General features: G+C 39.2%; 1 protein-coding gene across 1 annotated transcript in view; it reads left to right on the top strand.

Annotated features, from left to right (window-relative positions):
- EGLN1 (egl-9 family hypoxia inducible factor 1) overlaps window positions 1–13,740 on the top strand; it is a 34,499-nt gene extending 20,759 nt beyond the window's left edge. The window contains exons 2-5 of the mRNA XM_015622916.2: window positions 5,525–5,644; window positions 7,675–7,811; window positions 9,158–9,225; window positions 10,995–13,740. Of these exons, the coding sequence (XP_015478402.1) occupies window positions 5,525–5,644; window positions 7,675–7,811; window positions 9,158–9,225; window positions 10,995–11,059 (390 nt within the window). The 3' untranslated portion in view covers window positions 11,060–13,740. The remainder of the gene's footprint in view (window positions 1–5,524; window positions 5,645–7,674; window positions 7,812–9,157; window positions 9,226–10,994) is intronic.
- The last annotated feature ends 5,493 nt before the right edge of the window (window positions 13,741–19,233 follow it).

The following is a 19,233-nucleotide window of genomic DNA, read 5'->3' as shown; positions in this document are numbered from 1 at the left end:
TAATAGCGTAAGCAGCTATGTCAACTCTCAGTTTTTCCTCTCTCCCTTCCTAAGTTCATTTTTCATCCCTGTTCTTAGTTCAGTTTGCCTTCACTTTGCCAAGCTTTCCAACTTTTCTGTTAAAACTTCACAAGATATAAGAGAGGGTGATTTGTGTCATCCTTGCCTTCACTTGCTTGGGTCTTTAACTGAAAGAGCAGCTTACTCTGCTTTTGCAAGAAGATGGCACAAAGAGCAGGGTTATGGTGTAGTCAGGGTTTATTAATTTGGGTGGTAGGGAATTGTTGGTTTCTGTTTTGGTATTTGGGGTTTTCTTTCCTTCACTCTGCAAAAGAAAATAATGGTTCCTAACTCCTTTGCTGATGGACAAATTGAATGGCTGTAGTGGGAATTTAATAGTAGGAGAAAGAACTTAAAGATCAGTTATTCTAAGCTGCTGCAACATGGCAGATTTTTTGGTTGTTTTTTTTTTTTTTTTATTTTAGTTTCTAACTTAGAGATTCTTCTCTTCTCTTGAGGATGTGTAAAGCCTTGATTAATTTTTAAGCTGCTAAGTAGCAGTTTACTTTCCCCTTGCATGTTCTCCAGAAGACGATGACTGCAAGGCATGAATTTTTAATAAGAAATCTTTGCAGGGCCTGGTATTTCTCATCAGCTTTTCTAGTTTCACAGTGTTGATGTGTGTGAAAACTTGATTCTCTAGCCTTGCTTACTAAACCACTGAGGATAACAGCAGGAAATTTTACTCAGATGGAAGTTAGTGTAGAAATACTTAGACTAGCTGTGTCTCAGCTTTGTTTTACCCTTTCTTAGATTGCTCTTTTTTGGGTAAGGCTGACAGGAGTTTCTCCCTGTTGACATTTTCTTTCTGTTGCAAGTTTTTGTCTGTGCTTGTGAAGGATTTGCAGAAGACTTAAGAATCCAAACCAAGTTGTACCGTGCTAGCATGTGTAAGTCAGTAATCTTGATCCTGCTCACAGGTGATACTAAACCAGTCTTTTGTTCCTTTGATTTGACTGTTACTTTGTTCAACTTGTGAAAAATCATATCCTGATGTGTGCTTAAAGTGAAGTATATTTCCTCAGAACTCTTGTTTGTCAGGGATGAATAAATTTTTGAAATAGAAATACGTCACAGACCAAACAAGGCTGGGTCATTTTTAGATTTAGTTTTATTTTTCTTTGGTTCTTCATTGCCGTGGTGTGTGAGGTTTTTTTTCATTCTTTGAATAATCTGTCAGATGTCCAATGCCAAGGATTTCCAGTGAAGTCTTTGTGAGCACATCTGATAAATTTTGGTAGGAAGTCATTGGTCTTACATTTAGACATCTTGTTTTGCTCACTGAGATTTGCAGTTCCTTCAGCAAACAGCAAAAGTGACATCTCCTTGACTGATGCAGCTTCAATCTGAGCTTAACAATAAAGTTTAGATATTAATATATTTAATATATTTATTTAATAAACTAATAGAACACACATCCTCTCCATTATATGTTTGGGGTTTTTCCCCCCTTATGGAATTTTGTGTTCTCATGTTACTAGTTTTCTCCTCTCTTTGCTAAGAGTTTGCTTTAATGCGTCCCATTTTTAAGGAACAATACCTAAAGCTTGCAGACATCCAGCAGTGAGAGGAATGGAGAGGATAGAAGAAAAAGCTTCAGTTTGTTTACCTGCAAGTTTTCCTTCTTTATAGATGGGAGAGGCTGTCATACTTCTGTGTGAAAGGAGGCTGAGACTAGTCCCAGGTGAAATCATGTTTTCAGCTGCACTGTTGTGCTGTGCCTCCCAGGGCTGAGTTTTAGCTGATGTGTCTTCACATACAGAAAAAAACTGTATGGACTATGGTTTATTCCCTCTGATGTTACCTTTGTGCATTTTATTGTTAATTAGAGTAATGCCTGACACACTAGGCATGCCTATTCTTAGCAAAAAAAACTGTGGTTTCAATTAGTTCTTCTGTTACCAACTTACTATTGCTTAGTTGAGCCGATGGTGTTATTTTCCAGACTTAGAACATTTGCAGACAGAACATCTGTATGTGAATGAGTGATCAGCAGAAGCTTTAGTGTGTTAGTTCTTCAGATTTGATAGACACAAGTTGGGCAGACATCAGTGTGGGGAGAGCACTTTCATGCTTTCTCGATTACTCATGAGTTCCAGGGGGTATCTTAGGACAGCGCTCATGTGCTAGACACGAGTGCTCAGCCTAAAACAGAATGCTCTTGGGTTAAAGAAGGTTAATATTAAAAGTGTTGGCAAAGGAATCCTGTGAGTGAGAAAATCCCCAGTGTGTGACTTAAACACATTTTTGCAGAAAGTAAATTTACTGAATGCTTAAAAATTATAATGCCCAAGAAGGACAAAGGCAGAAACTCCTTTTCTGTTAAGAAAATGAAAGTAATACCTTGAGTTGAACTGATTATTTTTATGGGACAACTGATGAGATGGGTGGCTCTTCATTTTGGAAAGTTGGCAGCTTTGTTGTTCATAACCTAAAATGTTAGAGAATCTTGGACTTTCAGGTCTCAAATGCCTGGCTATACTGACTGCCACTAACAGTGTTTGGGGAAAAAAAAAGCCACAGACACAAATTTTTTTCAGTTCTTGATATATATGATGTACTTGATATACATATTTGCTTGCTTATTTATACTGTAAAATGTTAACAACAAAGGCTTTGTGATTTATGTGGATCACTTCTTTGTCCTTTCAATGTGGGTGATCTTGCACTACATGACAGTTTGGCCTGAACTCACTTCATACTGTTGCACAAAGCAGTATATTTCCCATATCTGATAAATTGTTACATTTTGTGCCTTTCCTTATCATAGGTTAACTGGGGACATGGTAAAAGCAATGTATACTATGCTACAGCAGCTGAGTTGCAAATTTGTTTGCTTTCCAATTTGCTGCGAAGGGCTGAGTCATTCTCAGTGTTATAACAAATATGTATTAGATAAGTTATCGCAGCAAAACTGTTTCTTGTCACTTGGAGTTGATGATAGGAGAAGTTTCAGACTCTAAATCCAAAAACAAGAGGTCTTTTTAAACATTGAAAGTATTTTAGACTCAAATGATTATATGAAATAATTATGGCTGCTCTTCATATGAAGTTGGTGTCAACAGTGTTTCCCCAGGCATTCCAAAAAGTGTTGCTGGTCCTCTTTTTCTTCAGCAGTGTGGTGTGAAATATTGTTTTGTTGCCTTGGAATCTTAAGTCCTCATGATTAAAGTGAGAATTGACATTGCTCTAGCTGCTTGATCTCAAAGTTCTCATTCTGAGAGAGTTTTAGTAGCTGTTTTCATACAGATAGTGAATAACAGTGTCATGGTTTAATTTGCATGGTATGTCTCAGCAAAGCCCCTTAAATTAAGGCTTTCCTGTTATTAGGAATACTGTTACAGAATTGGACCTGGATCTGCTTTCAGCACTGGTTGTCATGCTCCATGAGAGCTTGGTACGATTTATGTGGTACATGGGACTTCTTTGTGAAGAGTGTTGCCTTTCAGTGGAAACCAAATATCTTCCTCTTCCAGCCCAGCTTTGCTTTTGTTTTCTTCCTTTTTTTTCCTCCCTAAGAAAGCAAATTACAGAATTACTATTACATTATTTCATATCTTTAACTCAGTGTTTTGATTTCTGTGGGTTTATCTTCCTGCAGCAAAACTGATAAGTCACGACTTTGCCAAATATTAGATCATGTTCTTGATATGTGTAAGGTTTTCACAACATGATGCCTGTAATGATAGAGGCATTATGATTTCAGCAAAGAGGTTTGAAAGCTGAAATGCCTAATCAAAATTAGAAGTATATATTTGGATTTTGTATTTTTGAGTACCTTTCCTGCAGTGTAGTGAGTTCCAAAGGATGTGATTGAAGTTTGGCTTTATTTTTAGGATTCTTTTAAGTCACGGGCTTACAGCTTGGCAAATACTGCCTTCTAGATTTCTGCCTAGACATAGCTACTAAAAACTGCTGTTTCCATTAGTAGAGTATATATGGAAATAAAGATTTTTAAAAGATTGCTGCTACAGTGAAATCCATTCTGCGTACGTGTGATATGCAAATATTTTATCAATTGAACTGCAAGTACTTTAAACTGTTTCTCAGTTTGTACAAAGCAAACCTGCACTGCACGTTCAGCTACCTGCACTGAATGTATTCCTCAATGCTTGCAAGTAATACATACTCTGGAAAGCTTTATTTATAGCATATAAAGGTTGGGGGAGGAAATTAAAATTACCAGTGTAAAGCAAAAAAATCACTTTATTGGAAAAATACTTTATATGTATTACATGAGAGGTGAAAGAGTTTGCAATGCAGAGGTCTGACTTAGAACTCTTAACTTAACCAGGCTAAATCTAGACAAGAATGTTTATTGATAGAGGTTTTTAGGTTTTTTTTTCATATAGCAGGCAGTCATTGAGAATAGCAGTATGTTGCTTTGTTGGTAGAAATTCACCTTTTTGTTTTGGTTTTTGGTTGGGTTGGTATTTTTTTTTTTATTTTGTGCTGCGATTTCTTGCAGGTAGGATACTGTCACTTCAGACATCTGGGTACTGGGGTGGCAGTGGGTGACTTGACCTGGAAAACTTCCTTCTGATCTCTTTTAAAAAACTGGAATAATTGTTATTTCTAGCAAAAGCATAAAGATACAGGGATGCACTGTGCGATGAACCAGCCATGTGCTCTGATAGCTAATCAAGCTAATCAGGCCATCTGAGAGCAATGGCCAGTTTGTTTCACACGCATATCCGCATGTCTGAAGACTCAGAAATCGCCTTCCAGGGGTCTTTCAAGTCAGCTGAGCAAAGTGCAGCATGGGAAGTTTAATGCACTGCTGTATTGGGAGTCGTTTGATGTCAGAAGGTTATTGCAGATTACTGCTCGGTGTCTGTTTTCCATTTCTCACTTCTCGACTAGAAAGGATGTTTTTGTTGTACATGTAGGTTTGTTTCAACAAAGGTTCAAAGACCTCCTATGTACAGGACAAAACAGAAGCTCAAGAATGCTCTCGGAGTGATCGAGTGACATGGGCTACTGGTTTTGTCTAAAAGTCTCCTAAAAATAAAAGATTGACAGCATTTTTTGAGAAGGAATTCTTTGCATTGTAAACACGGGGGAAAAAAAAGATAGCTGTCTGAACTTGAGTTTGGAAGATTTCTTATCACAAGGAGAAGCTATTAAATTGCACACAAGACATTCTTCCTCTCTTCAATGTCATTCAGGGGAGGGAAGTCTGAATGATTAGTCACAACACGAGAGTAGCCCCACCTTCCATGCCTTAATTAAGTGTTCCTTTCAGTGTCTTTCATGCCTTTGTTATCAACATCTGTTTGTGTTCTAAACCAATTTTTAACTAGAAAGAAAACTCAGTTGAAAATTACTTTGCACATTATTTCTGGTTTATACAGTTTTTTTATTGCTCATGTATTAATTACTTAAGAATTAATATAGATAAAATGTGGACTTTTCCCACACACAGAGATAAAAGTAATTCTTGTATTTGATTCTTTGACTCCAGGCTATGGTGGCTTGTTATCCAGGCAACGGAACAGGATATGTGCGCCACGTTGATAATCCAAATGGAGATGGAAGATGTGTTACATGTATATATTATCTTAATAAGGACTGGGATGCCAAGGTATGCAATGATTTCTTTCTAAAATGTTTTTTTTACATACATTCATATATATACACACTTGTTACTGCACCTTGGCTTGAGGTTTTTGTTGATGTCCTTATTTCTGTGCCTTAGTTGTGTTTTTACATTAGGTTAACTGTGGCTATGCTTTGCCTCCCTAATTCTGTTGTTAGTGAGACCAGATAGAGATGAAACATTTGTTTTCAATGTTTTGAATTACATCAGCAGGACCTTCTTGACAATAAGATTGAAGGAAAATGGTAAATGCCTCCCTATACACAAAGAGAAATTAAAAACAATTTTGTATATTCTTAATTTAATTTTTCCTTATATTCCTGTTGAATCTTGAGTTTATTTTGTGCAACTAGATTGCTTATTTGAGTATGCTTATAAAAAGAAAGATGCTGTAGCTTGGAAGCATTTCCAAATAAGCAAGTGTTACAGTCATTGCCACATCAGTACGGTTCAAAGTAGCACAAGTCTTGTATCACTGCAGATACAGGGTGTAGAACAGATTTATATTACAGTTCAACTGGTCTAAGAATTTACTACTAGTGGCTACGATAAAGTGAATTTTTAATAAGGGTTTTCCTAGTGATTGAGTGGGACTAGGTAGATTCAAAAAGCAGATATAGCTAAATGGCACTTCTGAGACCATGAAAGAATAGTGCAAAGACAGCTTTGCTAATTCTTTGATTTCTCTGCCATTAATGATGGAGAAGTTTATTCTCACAGTGTATGGGGGAAAAAAAAAATAAAGCTACTGAAGCTTCATCATGCTAAGGGAGTAGCATGTGGAAGAGTACCTAGGAGCAGTCAGATTCTGCATTGCATGCACCAGATATAGATAACACAAATTGCAGATGAGAGATGTTATTTTTCTTTTTTTTCCCTCATAACATGCATAAAACTGGTAGATCAGAAAGCTGAGTCAGATGGATGCACTTCAAGCTTTCTGTTTCTGATGTGCTCTTTGACACGTCAAATTGAATCCTACAATTAGAAAATAATTTTTTTTGCCATGATAGCATCTCTGTATATAAATGTACTGATTGCACTAAACATCTTTAAGTGCAGCTTTGGGGCATTTTTAGCTGATTTATGGTTTCTCTCTTGGAAAAAAAAAAAGAATACATAACAGAGTGTAGAAGTCAAGCAAATTGCATTTTTCACGGTAATTGTGAAACATTTACTAGCTGGATATTTAATTTATGAACAAAGACATTACCTTCCTGCAAAAATTATTTTTAATTACAAATTAATATACTACCAAGTATATTGCTTATTAAAAAAAGAATCTCATACTTTCTTTAGGAGAAGATAATGGATCTATGTTTTCACTTGTTTGCTGACTTAGATCAGAGATGCCCCTGTTATTTATATCAAATTGCCTTAGTACTTGCACTGTTATGTCTGTTACTACAAGAAAGGTCTATGGTGGCTATCTATAGTTAGATTTAACAACATCAACACCATCAGCAGGAAAAAGTTAATGTGACTTAAATATAATTAACCCCACCTACTTGTGCTTATTTCCAGGCATACAGTTAGGTTCAACTGTTTTCAAAACCTGGAAGAGATCTAAATTGACCATGAGTAGTACAGATTCAAGCTTTAGTTTGAAGTTTCCTAGTCTTTCCTTATTTTAATTACACATAAACTTGTGCCACAGTTAAATTAAATAATCTCTTTAATGGGGAAAGGTGAAACTCATGTGAAATACAATGTTTCTCCCATCTATATTGGGGTGTTTATAGCCACCTGTGTAATATCAGTCAGGCTTGTCCATTTTTTTACTTAAACACGAATGCACTTAGCATTCTGAAATCACTCAGTGAAAAATACGTTAAACATTTTGTTAAATGAAATGTATTGACAGAAAAGCCATAGATTCATAATTTCTATAGCACCTGATAAAGGTTTTTGTTTCAGTTCCAAGTGTCTGAAATATTTTCTGATGTGATATTCATGACTTTTAAATACAATGAGACATGGCTCTCAAGCATTGTTTGAAAATATTTCATTTGTAGGTAAGTGGAGGCATCCTTCGGATATTTCCGGAAGGTAAAGCCCAATTTGCTGATATTGAACCCAAATTTGATAGACTGCTATTCTTCTGGTCTGATCGCCGCAACCCTCATGAAGTACAGCCAGCATTTGCTACAAGGTAGGAGTGATGGACTCTCTATTGCATGATGTCTGTCTTTGCAAGAAATGAGAAATCAGTGACACTGTAAATTATGACATGACAAAAAGGAAAGTTGTTTCTGCTAATGAATGATTAGGCTTCCACCGTGTTGCTGAGTTTGTAGCGTTGCCTGATCTCTTTGGAGAAAACCTCCCAAGTGTGTAGGTGGGAAGTCTCTGAGTGTGTGCTCGGCAGAACTGGGGGGGAGCACACAGAGCCATAAGCAGACCCCAACTTGGCCAAAAGGTGCCATCTTCATTATTTCTCTGTAGTGACTTCACACCCTTCTCCCTTTCCTTTGTCCTTAGCACCTTACTGTGTTACTGGACGATTGACTGGATACTTCAGTTCCCTCTTGTTGGGATGGAGCTGACAGAAAATAGTAATTTTCAAACTAAGCTACCACATTATAATTTGGGAATTAAGTGAGGGTTGTGGAACAGAAAAAGCCATTGATACACAAATATTTTTATGGAGTATTATAGGAGCTGCTCCCAGTCTGAAGCACAAGGAGAACTTGATTTCTCTTTTGTCCGTCAGTGGAGGGCAGTGGTTGATGCTAAAGGTACCCACATTCACTGCCCCCACATGATAAGTGACATTTCCAGATAGTGGTAATAGGTAAATCATTTGAGTCATTGATCCAGACTTCCTGTTGCCCATGTTTTAACATGTTTGGATGGCCAGAGCACTGAACATTGACTGGAGCTGTGAGGTAACACAGCTAAGTTTGCAAGAAGTAACTTGAAACAGCCTTCAGTGCATCCTCTTACAGCTTTTCCAGAAGCTGTACTGCTTTCCCCTCCCCCTTTCTACTCCCGGAAGAGTCAGAGGGTGAAATGCCATTTACTAAATCTCCTTAAAGTCTTTTCTAAATAACTGGCATTTTGTATTTAAATCCTCTATGGGCAGTGGAGAAAACCAGAGGAGCCATGTAAGAATGGGTAGTTAATTGTCTCTCGTGGTAAATGTCCAAAAAAATAGATGATCCTGCAGTGTGACTCAGTGATGAACTTGACCTAGTAAAATGATCACGTCATAGGGCAAGGTGATGTGGGCAGAGACTTTATTCTGGACAAGAACCATAATAGCCACTCATTAGGAAAAAGGAATGTAAACTTAAAGCATCAGTGTCACCCTTTCAGTGACTTTTCAGATAATACCTACTAGTAGAAAAAAAAACCCAAACCCAGTGCTTGCTTTATGAAAACTTTCTTCTGTCAGACTGCAGAAGTATCATCTAATTTAGGTTGTGTTTCATGTCAAGTGCTTCACTTGTACTTTGCTTCACAGTTCAGGAGTTCTTTTTACTTCTGTTGCCTTAGGTACGCAATAACAGTGTGGTATTTTGATGCAGATGAAAGAGCACGAGCTAAAGTAAAATATCTAACAGGTAAGCTCCTCTTAATATCATTGTTATTTTTTTGTGGAAGAGTAAACTAAGTCTAGCCTCATCTCCCTGGCCCACCCTCTGTACAAACAGAGAAAGTGGCAGAACTTGAGCTAGGTTTTATAGGGAAGGTGACCCAGGGATTGAACTCCTCCTGGGCAGTGATTCGTGAAATCTAGGTCAATGCCTATCCTGCTTACACTTCCTCTGAGACCTGAGGCTGCTCAATATTTTTACATGAGGGATACAGTTTCTTTCTACTCTTGTCTCCCCAATATATGGGGAAGATAAATACACCAGAGACTAAGGCGCTGCAGAACTGAGAACTCTGGAACTTGTTTTGCTCCAATATTCAACAAGTGAATACAACTTTACTTAAATTGAATTTTTATACTGGAAAAACAAAAGCCTAAAATTAAAATTGGTAATCAAAGAATGGACTTCCTTCATTTCCAATTTCACATATCTAGCATCTGTTTTCCTTCTCTAGCTTCTCCCCCAAGAGGAAGTTGATCTAATTTTCCTGTTCAAATTAGCATTATAAGGAGAAATGGCCTAGGTCTTCTGTAGTGCTTGTAATTGCCATCACAATTTTGTGTTTGTTACAGTAGTTTAAAAATAAACCAAAATCAGGTGTACTGCAAGTGCACACGCACACAGCTTTGTCAAGAGCTCTGAAGCCAATGATGTTGAAGTCATGTGCCAGTCATTTCCAGCTGAGACTTCCATTCTGCTCCTAAGCAGGCCCAGAGCTGTGTGCAGTTCAGTCCAGTCCCTTTTGGTGCTCTTGGTGACCATGCATTTTGGGAGTGGCAAGAGAAGTGCAGCTTTGCTGCCTGGCTTTCCAAGGGATCCCCTCAGCTCCATCAGGGAAGGCTTGTCCCTCTGCTTGGTGACACATGCCTGGCAAGGCACAGCTGACTTCCCAGGCAGTCAGCATGTCTGGCCTCCACAGGAGGCCTGTCTGTCTCCAAGCCGGTCTTCATGTCACAAGTGCACAACTCAGCAGCTCCTGGACTCAGCCCTGCTGGATCAGAGCTGTTTCATTGCCTCTGCACAGCTCTGGCTGCTGCCCTTTCAAAGGGAGTGCAGAGAAATGGTTGGGGAAGGCTCAAGCCTGAAGGGAAGGTGCTTTCCCCTCTGCCCACCTCCCTTTCCCTTTTCCCTTTAGGAGTGCCTGCACTCCTAAACTGCAGGCACTAAAGGCTGGGTTGTTTAAGTTTCACAGAATCATAGAACCAGTTAGGTTGGAAAGGACCTCTGAGATCATCAAATCCAACCTATGACTAAACACCACCCTATCAACTAGACAGTGGCACTGAGATGGTGCTGCCAGAGGTGGTGACTCCACCGCCTCCCTGTGCAGCTCATTTCAATGTTTAATCACCCTTTCTGTGAAGAAATTCCTCCTCCTTCAGTATCGGTTTGCTCTGTAATGGGTTTACATTACCATATTGTTGTGGTTTCAGTTTTCATTTGCAATTAAAATTGCATTCTTTGCTCTGTATCTGCAGCAAGACTCGTGTAAGAAGCAATTTATTTTCTACTGACAATAATATATGAAATTATATAATAAAATGTCATAAAGTAGAAAACTATTAATTTTTTTGGTTGTCAGTTTAACTAAAGCCATGCAGAATATGTGAGTTTTTCTTTGCTTATGGAATATTGTGTTTTGATAGTAAAACTTGATTCTGTAAAGTGATGTGGACTATTAGATTGTGCTTTGATAAATGCTGAAAAATGCCATTTTCCTTTTCATATTTCTGCAGGTGAAAAAGGTGTGAGGGTTGAACTTAATAAACCTTCTGACTCAGTTGGGAAAGACGTTTTATAAGCCTTTGATTTAGCAACTCCCCTTGCTATTACCCCTGATAAATCTTGATGCTATCTATTAACTTTTGAATGTGAATAACAAGATAAAGGAAAATCAACAACACATCAACATCTTAATATGGAAGCAAACAGTGTTTCAACATTGCATCAAAAAGAAGGTTCTTTGACTGCTGAAGCATTGTACTATGTGATTGTGACTCCAGGCCTGTGACTGCTTATGTGAAGAAGATAAGCAATCAGTAAGAAACACCATATGCATCTGGACATAAATAAGTGCCCTACATAGAATTTGTCCATCCTTATATTTTGCCAGACCTGTCATCCAGCTGAATCCATTTCATCTCTCCCTTTTTTTATATGGTAAAAGTTTGAATTTTGGGTAATTTTTGTATGACCAGGTACAGTTTATCAAAATTGAGTCTTAAAAAAAAAAAAGAAAAACTGAAAAAAAGGAAAAAAATTACAGTATTCTCCGATATAACATGGATCTATTTTTGTAAAACTGTTCATACTGTTCTCCTCTGCCATGAAAGACCTAATTTAATGTAAGGGTTGCCAGTAACTGATAATCACTTTAATTTTTTTTACAACTTAAGTCAGAAAAGGAGCACTTTAATTACCAGCTAAAAATCTGATTGTTTTATATCATATCTCACACTAATCTTAAAGATTGCTGCTGTATTGGTTTTTTTTTTTGTTTTGTTTTTGTTTTTTGACTATGTTCTCTTGAATCTTATTAACAAAAGCAAATGAGTATCTCGCTATTAGTAACATTCAGTTTGTGGTTTTGTATGTTGAATCCACAGAGGGGAAGTTTCTGTCTCTTTTCTTTTTTCTTTGGTTTCTTTTTTTTTTTTTTTTATTTTGGAGGGGGGATGTGTGGGGTTTTTTTTTATTTTTTAAGTGACTGGCACTAAGTGAACTTGACACTATCGGTTGCTGTCATTGGCTTTGGGGACCTGGTAAACACCATGAAGTTACAAGAATATACAAGGGCTTTCCTAGGCTATTAGAGGTACCCAGAACCTCCTTACTTACTTGACAGAGATTTTTGAACTTTCTCCCTTTTCTAAAAAATACTTGCCACCCCCCTTTCCTTTGTATATAAGTTAATAGAATATCTAAAATTCACTTTTTAAAATTTCCTTTGCAAATGTTGGTGTCCCATGCAGTCTGTAAGTTGACACCTTGATCTATTATATAGTATCAAGGAGGTGGACAGCACACTGAAGCTGAAGTGCATCACTCTGTAGGCTCCTTGTGCAATAATACATCATTAAATTTTCACTGTTGCTGAAGGATTTCCCCAAAAAGGCACTGCCCTTTGATCAATACTGAGGTATATACTTAGTAAGAAAACATTTGCTTTCTTTTACATTGTTATTATTTTATCCAGGAGATGGGACATCACAGAATAAAAGTGAGATGTGCAGAAACTGTGATATTCTTATTTTTAAGAAATGGATGTTTTGGACACGGACTTTTTTCTTCTTTTTCTTCTTCTTCTTCTTTCCTTTTTTTTTTTCTCCTGAGCTTTAAAAGCTTGAGAAAACAAAAGCAAACCTATCAAAGACAGCATTCATATTTACAGGAGTTTGGGGGTTGTTCACCTTACCCACTGCAGTTTTCTATCTGTCCCTTATTTCCTTGCTTAGCCAAAACAATGTGAGTGTACAGAAATATTTCTGTATATATTACAACTTGTGACAATTTTAGCATCTGTATAGTTTGTATTCAATTAGAGACCTTTTCTATGGAAAGCTCAGTAATTTTTTATTAAAAACATTACTATTGTTCATGTAAAACATGAAAAAGCTAATTGTTTAGTAACAAACTGACAGAAGGGGAAAAATTCAGTATTGGTATATCATTTAGGAGAACCAACAGAAATCCCAGTTTTGTTTTGATTTCACTTTTCCTTCTTTTAGTAAGTTTTTGCCCTGTCCAGTTCTCTTCCTCTTTCCTCTTTTCTTCCCAAACAGACAGGATACCTTTACTGTAAGTGCCTCTGCCAACCTGGCCAAGGAGTGCAAATCTTCATTACTGTCTGGTCTGCAGTGCTTTTAGGCTACCAATGAAACAAGCAAAAAAGTCACCTCTTCTACTTCATCTTCATTAGTACTCCTTTAACAGAAGTTTGGTTTTGTTTTAGAAATGTAAGCATAAGCCTTTAAACTCATTTCAGTCCCTCTGTAATTCAAACCGCTGCAGTTAAACAGCGTATCAAATTCTAATCACACTGTAGGTTTGTGCTTGCCAGACAGGTTTAAAAAGTGCTTAATTTTTCACTCCATGTAAGTCATTACAACAGGGTCAACAAATCAGGTCAGCCATTTCTTCCATGTCCTTTGGAAACTGTTCATTTCATGTCGGTTGAATATTCAGTCTTGAGCATCACCAAGCAGGTCCTTGTTTTAAAATTATTTTTTAAACTGTCTTATGATCTGTATGTGTCTAGTCCTGGTTAAAAATAAAGCTTCATAATGCTATTTTTATTCATGATGTTAGCTGGCTGTGAAATATGAGACCTTTATCTATAGCAGGCAAAGAAATTCAGGATTCATTTACAGGTTGCCTATAAAGTTGTGTAATTTCAAAAGCAGTGTTCATTATGAAAGAGCTCTCAAGTTGCTTGTAAAGCTAATCTAATTAAAAAAGATGATGTATAAAGGTTCTTGAAAACTGTGTGGTTATTTGTAATCTTTGTAACTTTTAAAACTACTCTGTACCAACTAATTTATGAATGCCTCCTGATTAAGGGGGTATGTGGAATATTTGGTTGTTTTGTTGTGGGTGTTTGGTTGGGATTTTTGTTTGCTTTTTTTTGTTGTTGCATTTTTGGTGGGTTTTTGTTGTTTTGGATTTTTTTCTTCAATCAGAGCTATTTCTGCTCTGGAGAAGGATCTGTGACTTTTTTTCTTTGGACTGCCTACAGTTACCTGGGTGTGGTCACCATTTTCCTGATGATTTCCTCCTTCAAAAACAGGGCCCTTTTTAGGCTTTCTGAAGAATGATTATATGATAGAGTCAGCTCTAGTTTTTTCACCACTTTTGACAGGTATGTGAGGTACAGAACGAGTCACATTCAAATGGGATTTGTAAGGTCTAATGGGATCTCCTCAGTTTTTCATGGCTCCCAATGAATTATGGGCCCTTGAGAGAAGAACAATAGAGTCTGCAGGTGTAAAACTGTAAGAGATATCACAGAATATTCCACCACTTTTGACAAGATTTGTAATGAGTCTCCAGCGTTAGTGACCTTTCATGGCACTTGGGTGCCGGTTGTACTCATTTCTGCTCTAAGGTGATGGTTCTTGGCATTTTTTTTTTTTAGGTTGAAACACAAGTGTAACAACCCTGAGCTGATGGTTCTTTGAAGTGCTTTGAAGCTTTTTCCATGTTCAGGGCTGTATAACTTCTTACAAGTTCTCCTGAGAGTACCTCCTCCCCATCCTAGCTTTACATTGAACAAGGAAGAAGCCTTTCTTGCAGCCATCCTGTGTAGACCTGGTTTGGGTTTTGTTTTTTAAATTATCACATTGTTGAGCACAATATGCAGGGAGATTGTTTTGCATAGTAAAGTCAAACACTGCACCAGGATGAATGAAGTGTTTCTCTTGGGTGTTTCTCAGAAAAGACAATTGCAGATTTGAGAGCTGACAGCCTGTGTCATATGTAAAACATCTGGCTTTGCTGACCACTTCAAGGTCAGGATTGGAAAGATCACATCTTCATCATACTGGTAAGTATGACCAGACTGAAAAGTGCCATTTCTGTGCATGCTGAATGCTTTGAAGAGGAGGGGAGAGTGCCAAGCGACGAGAGCAAACTCAGAGTCACTAAACTCCAGGAGTCTAGCATTTGTACCTTGCCTGCAGGCATGCAGATAGCTGCATGCTCTTGTAAATACTTGGTAGGAATTTATGAGTACTGAGCAGCAAAGACTTTGAAGAAATTCATGGGTCCCAGCTGGATTTGCATCTCACCTGCTTTTTGGAGGGGATGGGGGTTGAAGTATGGATCTCTGGGTCTCCCATTGTCAGCTTTATTTTTTCTTTTTTCACATGCAAAGCTTGAATGTAACTACTGCACATGTACTGGAGTCTGTTTTTACAGGAGCTGTGTTCACTCTGGAACATCTGCTGCATCAGAGTTGCTTGACTCTCTGTTAGGGGTGGATAGCAGCTGACAGAAGCAGGTTTCAAGGTGTCTCCCCTACCAGACAAAACCAGTTCCAGAGATTTTGCTCTGTTGACTTTTACTACCACTTACGGGCTGTCATCAAGCTCTTCCCAATGGCTTTGAAGTCGAGTGAATATACAGAACATCTATCCCTTTCCTGAAATATGAAAAAAAAACCCAAACTCATAGTTCCAAAATGGGTTGGCTCTAAAAGAGGAAGGGACAGATGAGATGTGACTTGCCAGCCTGTTTGGGTTAAGCTCAAGTCTTTAGCAGGAGAGGGAGGAAGTGTGAGTTGAATAGAAATGGTAAAGTAGGATGTAAAGGGTCTGGCAGATGAGCCCAAGATAAAGCATGTTGGGTGGGTATGAGGAATATGGGACATTCCAATTAAAAATATGCTATATGTGTCTGGGAGGACATAAAGTGTGTGGACAAAAGAATGCACAATGTGTTTGTCTCAGAAAAGACAGCTGAAGCATCTCATCCATCCTTTTTTTCATGGATGTGTGTTGCAAACAAGCATATTTTTACCTCTGCAGATGAGATGTTTATAACTTTACTGGAACTAGGAGTTAGTTTCCTTGTCTATATTCCAAAAGTAAGTCATTGGACTTTCCCCTTATTAAATATGCATCTTGGGATTAAGCTTCTAATGGTAACAGTTTATGGGGTCTTCTGGAGAATTTATGGTAACTACCTTTGTATATAACGTGGAAATAAATGCTGGAAGAGGTGACTGGCCTCTAAGCCCAGTACCATCCTTTCCATATGGCTAAAAGTTTGCAGGGCATGCCTCACATCAGAGTGGGAGGGATGTAAAACACAGAGATGGGCTAACAATTTAACAAATTACAATTTACAGGATCACACGCAGGCAAGCTGTGATACAAGGCACACGCTTCAGGGCAGTGTCTGAACTGAAACCCATTATTTCTTTAAAATTCTGTTGGAGACAGGAAATAAAATTTCATCTCTGAATATTCTGAATAGCCAGTGCTCCTTATGGGCTTGTCTGTCTGTGTCAGTGTGGTTTGCCAGGGTGGAACCTGTTCCTCTTCTGGGTTTGTTTCAAGAGTTGATGTGATTCTATTCTATTTTATTTAAAAGCAAAGAAGAAGCCAGCATAACTAAAGTGTAGAGATTTGACTCCTACTCACAAATGAAAAGCCTAGTGCCTAAATATCATATTGGGTTGTGAGCTGCCTAACTGGGTATTTTGCTACCTAAAGAAAGCAAGGGTCAACCAAAAAGCCAAGAAAAATAAACCTCTCAAAACTATCTGAAGGCAAGTCACTTTGGTTGTAAATGTGTCTTGCTTATGTTACTGCATATAAGCAAGCTTTATAAACCTATTAAAAAAGATTGCAATTAGCAGAAGACATGGTGGCAGCTCTAAGGAACAGAAGAAACTAGAATTCTGGAGCTGGATTAATGGCTGTTTGAATCCTGAGAATTTTTTTTCATGCAGTAAGATGGGAGTGAATCAACCAACCACTACAGAAATGAACTAAATGTCACCATCCCTAGATCTGAAAAGTACCATTTTGGTGGGTGCTGTACCATGAGTTACCAGAGCCAAAAAATACTTCAAACTGTTTTTATAGGAGAACTTTGAGAACATCTTTGGATGTCAAGGAGAATATTTCCTCAGGGAAAATGATTGTGGACACCACTAATGTTTGCCAAAGGGCCGTGGGTAATAGCAATCTGTTTTCTGAGATTAGAGTCCAGTTGATGGTGTTCTCGATAGCAAAGAGCAAAGTTTGAGCTGTCACATTAGGCATATTTATTTTCCCTTCGCTTCCCCTTCCCCAGCCACAACATAACAGTGAGTAATGTGCTGCTGGGCACGTGTTCTGCACAGTCATATTTTAATGAACAAATAGAAACTCTATGAAGTTAACTCTCTTCAACCCTAAATATTTCTTATATCTCAAAGGACTCCTGAAGACGTGTAGGTAGCAATTTATAAACTTCTTTGCCTGCTTTTATTTTTTCCCACCTGCACGACAAGAACATTATAGCTGTTTGTTTTTGGGTTTTTTTTAACCATTTATTTAAAATAGCTCATAAGGAAATGACTTTGTCTAGCTGAGAGTTTCTGTAACTCCACAACCATGCAACATTATGCAATGAGATGAGGAGGGAGGGCACGTACTTCACGATAAACCCAAGGCTTATACAAATCCAAGAGGGCAGGCGGGAGCAGGGGGCCACCTGTGGCTGTGGCCAGGCTGTCACTGGGACACCAGGAGCGGGATGCAGAAATGCTTCTGGCTCGTGGGACTGGAGGGAGCAGGTGGGGTCCTGCTGTGTCATAGCCAGGACAAGGCTTCCTCCCAAAGCAGAAAAACATGTACTTTGTGCCCCAGAGGTGACAGAGACACACTGCTCTCTTACAGGGGGAGGATGCTGTGTGACACAGAAACCCACTGGGGAGGAGTGGGAAGAGTGTGAGGGGGGTGATTACATCTCCAGTGCTTTCAGTAGGTTTGAAAATCTGCTTGTTTCCTCATGTGAGAGTGCCTGGAGAGCAACTGCTCTGCTTCCAGCCTGCCCTTGCCATTTCTGCTCCCACATGTATGTGGGGGCCTCTCCAGCCCCTTGCTAGCCCTGTGCTTTTGCATCCTTCCATGGCTCCCCGAGCATTGTCCCGCCTGCTGTCACCTGAGCTGCAGGCCCTTCCCTCCTGCTGTGTCCCTTGAGTGGGGGTTGGAGTAAATTATAACTTATTTGGCTGAGAAAAGCATTTGGGGTGGGGTTCTGGTGCTGCTGCTGGCCCAGAATTGGTGCTCTGTGTGCCAAGCTGCTGACTGTCTCTGGAGGCCAACTAACCCTGAGCTGCTGAAGGTGCTCCTTGTCCTTTGCAGAGATTATCCGTGACACAGCTGAGCCATGGCAGTTCATGGGACACACCCTTCACCTGGCACTGCATTTAGAGTCCCTTAACCATGCAACAGCCACCCAGCAGCAGCTTCACACCAGGCTTGGGCAGTCTTTCTGCTGAAGAGAGGTAGAGAGAAGGAGACTGAAAACTGTTGCAGGTTTCATGGACAGAACATCTACTCGCCAGTCTCCTAAAAATGGTGTCACTTCAACACAAACCCATATCCACATGTGAAAACACACCGAGGGCTGGGATCAACCCCTCCTGCAACAAGTCATAGCTGGGTGAGGATGTTTGCCCAACAGCAGAAGCCTCCCATCCCTCTCCCCGAAGAAGTTAAGGCAGTGTTTCCCTCTGTGTCTGCTGCAGGGTGAGCATGGACTGACTGCAGCCTCTGTGTGGTTCAGCGCCCGCACAACTGAGGATGCAAGGCATTGGCTTAGGGTGGGGGTGTGCTGCTGCAGAATTGTCTTGGAGAAGGCAACATTTCTGGGACCTGTACAGGGATTAAAAGGAAGGTGGCATGAAGGCAACAGCTTTTCAGTGTTTTCCTCCAAACTGAGGGCTCCACATTCCTTCAGGGAATGCTCGTGTCTAATGCTTGTGTCCGTAACATCTTGCAAACAGCTCCAAAGTCATGGCCTTGCTTATCACTTGGGGTGTGTGTCTGCTTCAGCAACACTGCATTTCATGGCCCAAACCTAAGTCCAAATATCAGCAGTGAGACCTCTTGGCAGAACTGTCTTAACTCTGTGATACTGCCTGGAAAATGCTGCCTGATAGCTTGGATAGACTTAGGGTTTTGCAGTGCATGAAATGTCTCCTATTTCCTCTCGTGGGATGCTTCTCTGGCATTCTAAATCTCTTCTAGGTACATTCAAAGTTAATTAAGTCTGAGTTTTAACTCATGCTGTCTTCAGGGCTGATAATCCTTCTCCCCACAGTGTGACTTGGAGAGGATTCAGCAATTAGGCTTGGCAGGGCAGAGCTTCCTTGTACCTGTCCTTGTGTCACAGCACCTGCCCAGCTCCTGCCTGAAGTCCCCCAGTCTGATGCATGTGACAGGAGACTTATCCCTCATCCCCGTGGTCTGCGTGGTGGCA

Source organism: Parus major, chromosome 3 (genome assembly GCF_001522545.3).
Source record: "Parus major isolate Abel chromosome 3, Parus_major1.1, whole genome shotgun sequence".
In the NCBI taxonomy this organism is placed as follows: Eukaryota; Metazoa; Chordata; class Aves; order Passeriformes; family Paridae; genus Parus; species Parus major.
The sequence above is the reverse complement of the archived record's forward strand: the minus strand, read 5'-3'. Positions and strand labels throughout refer to the sequence as shown.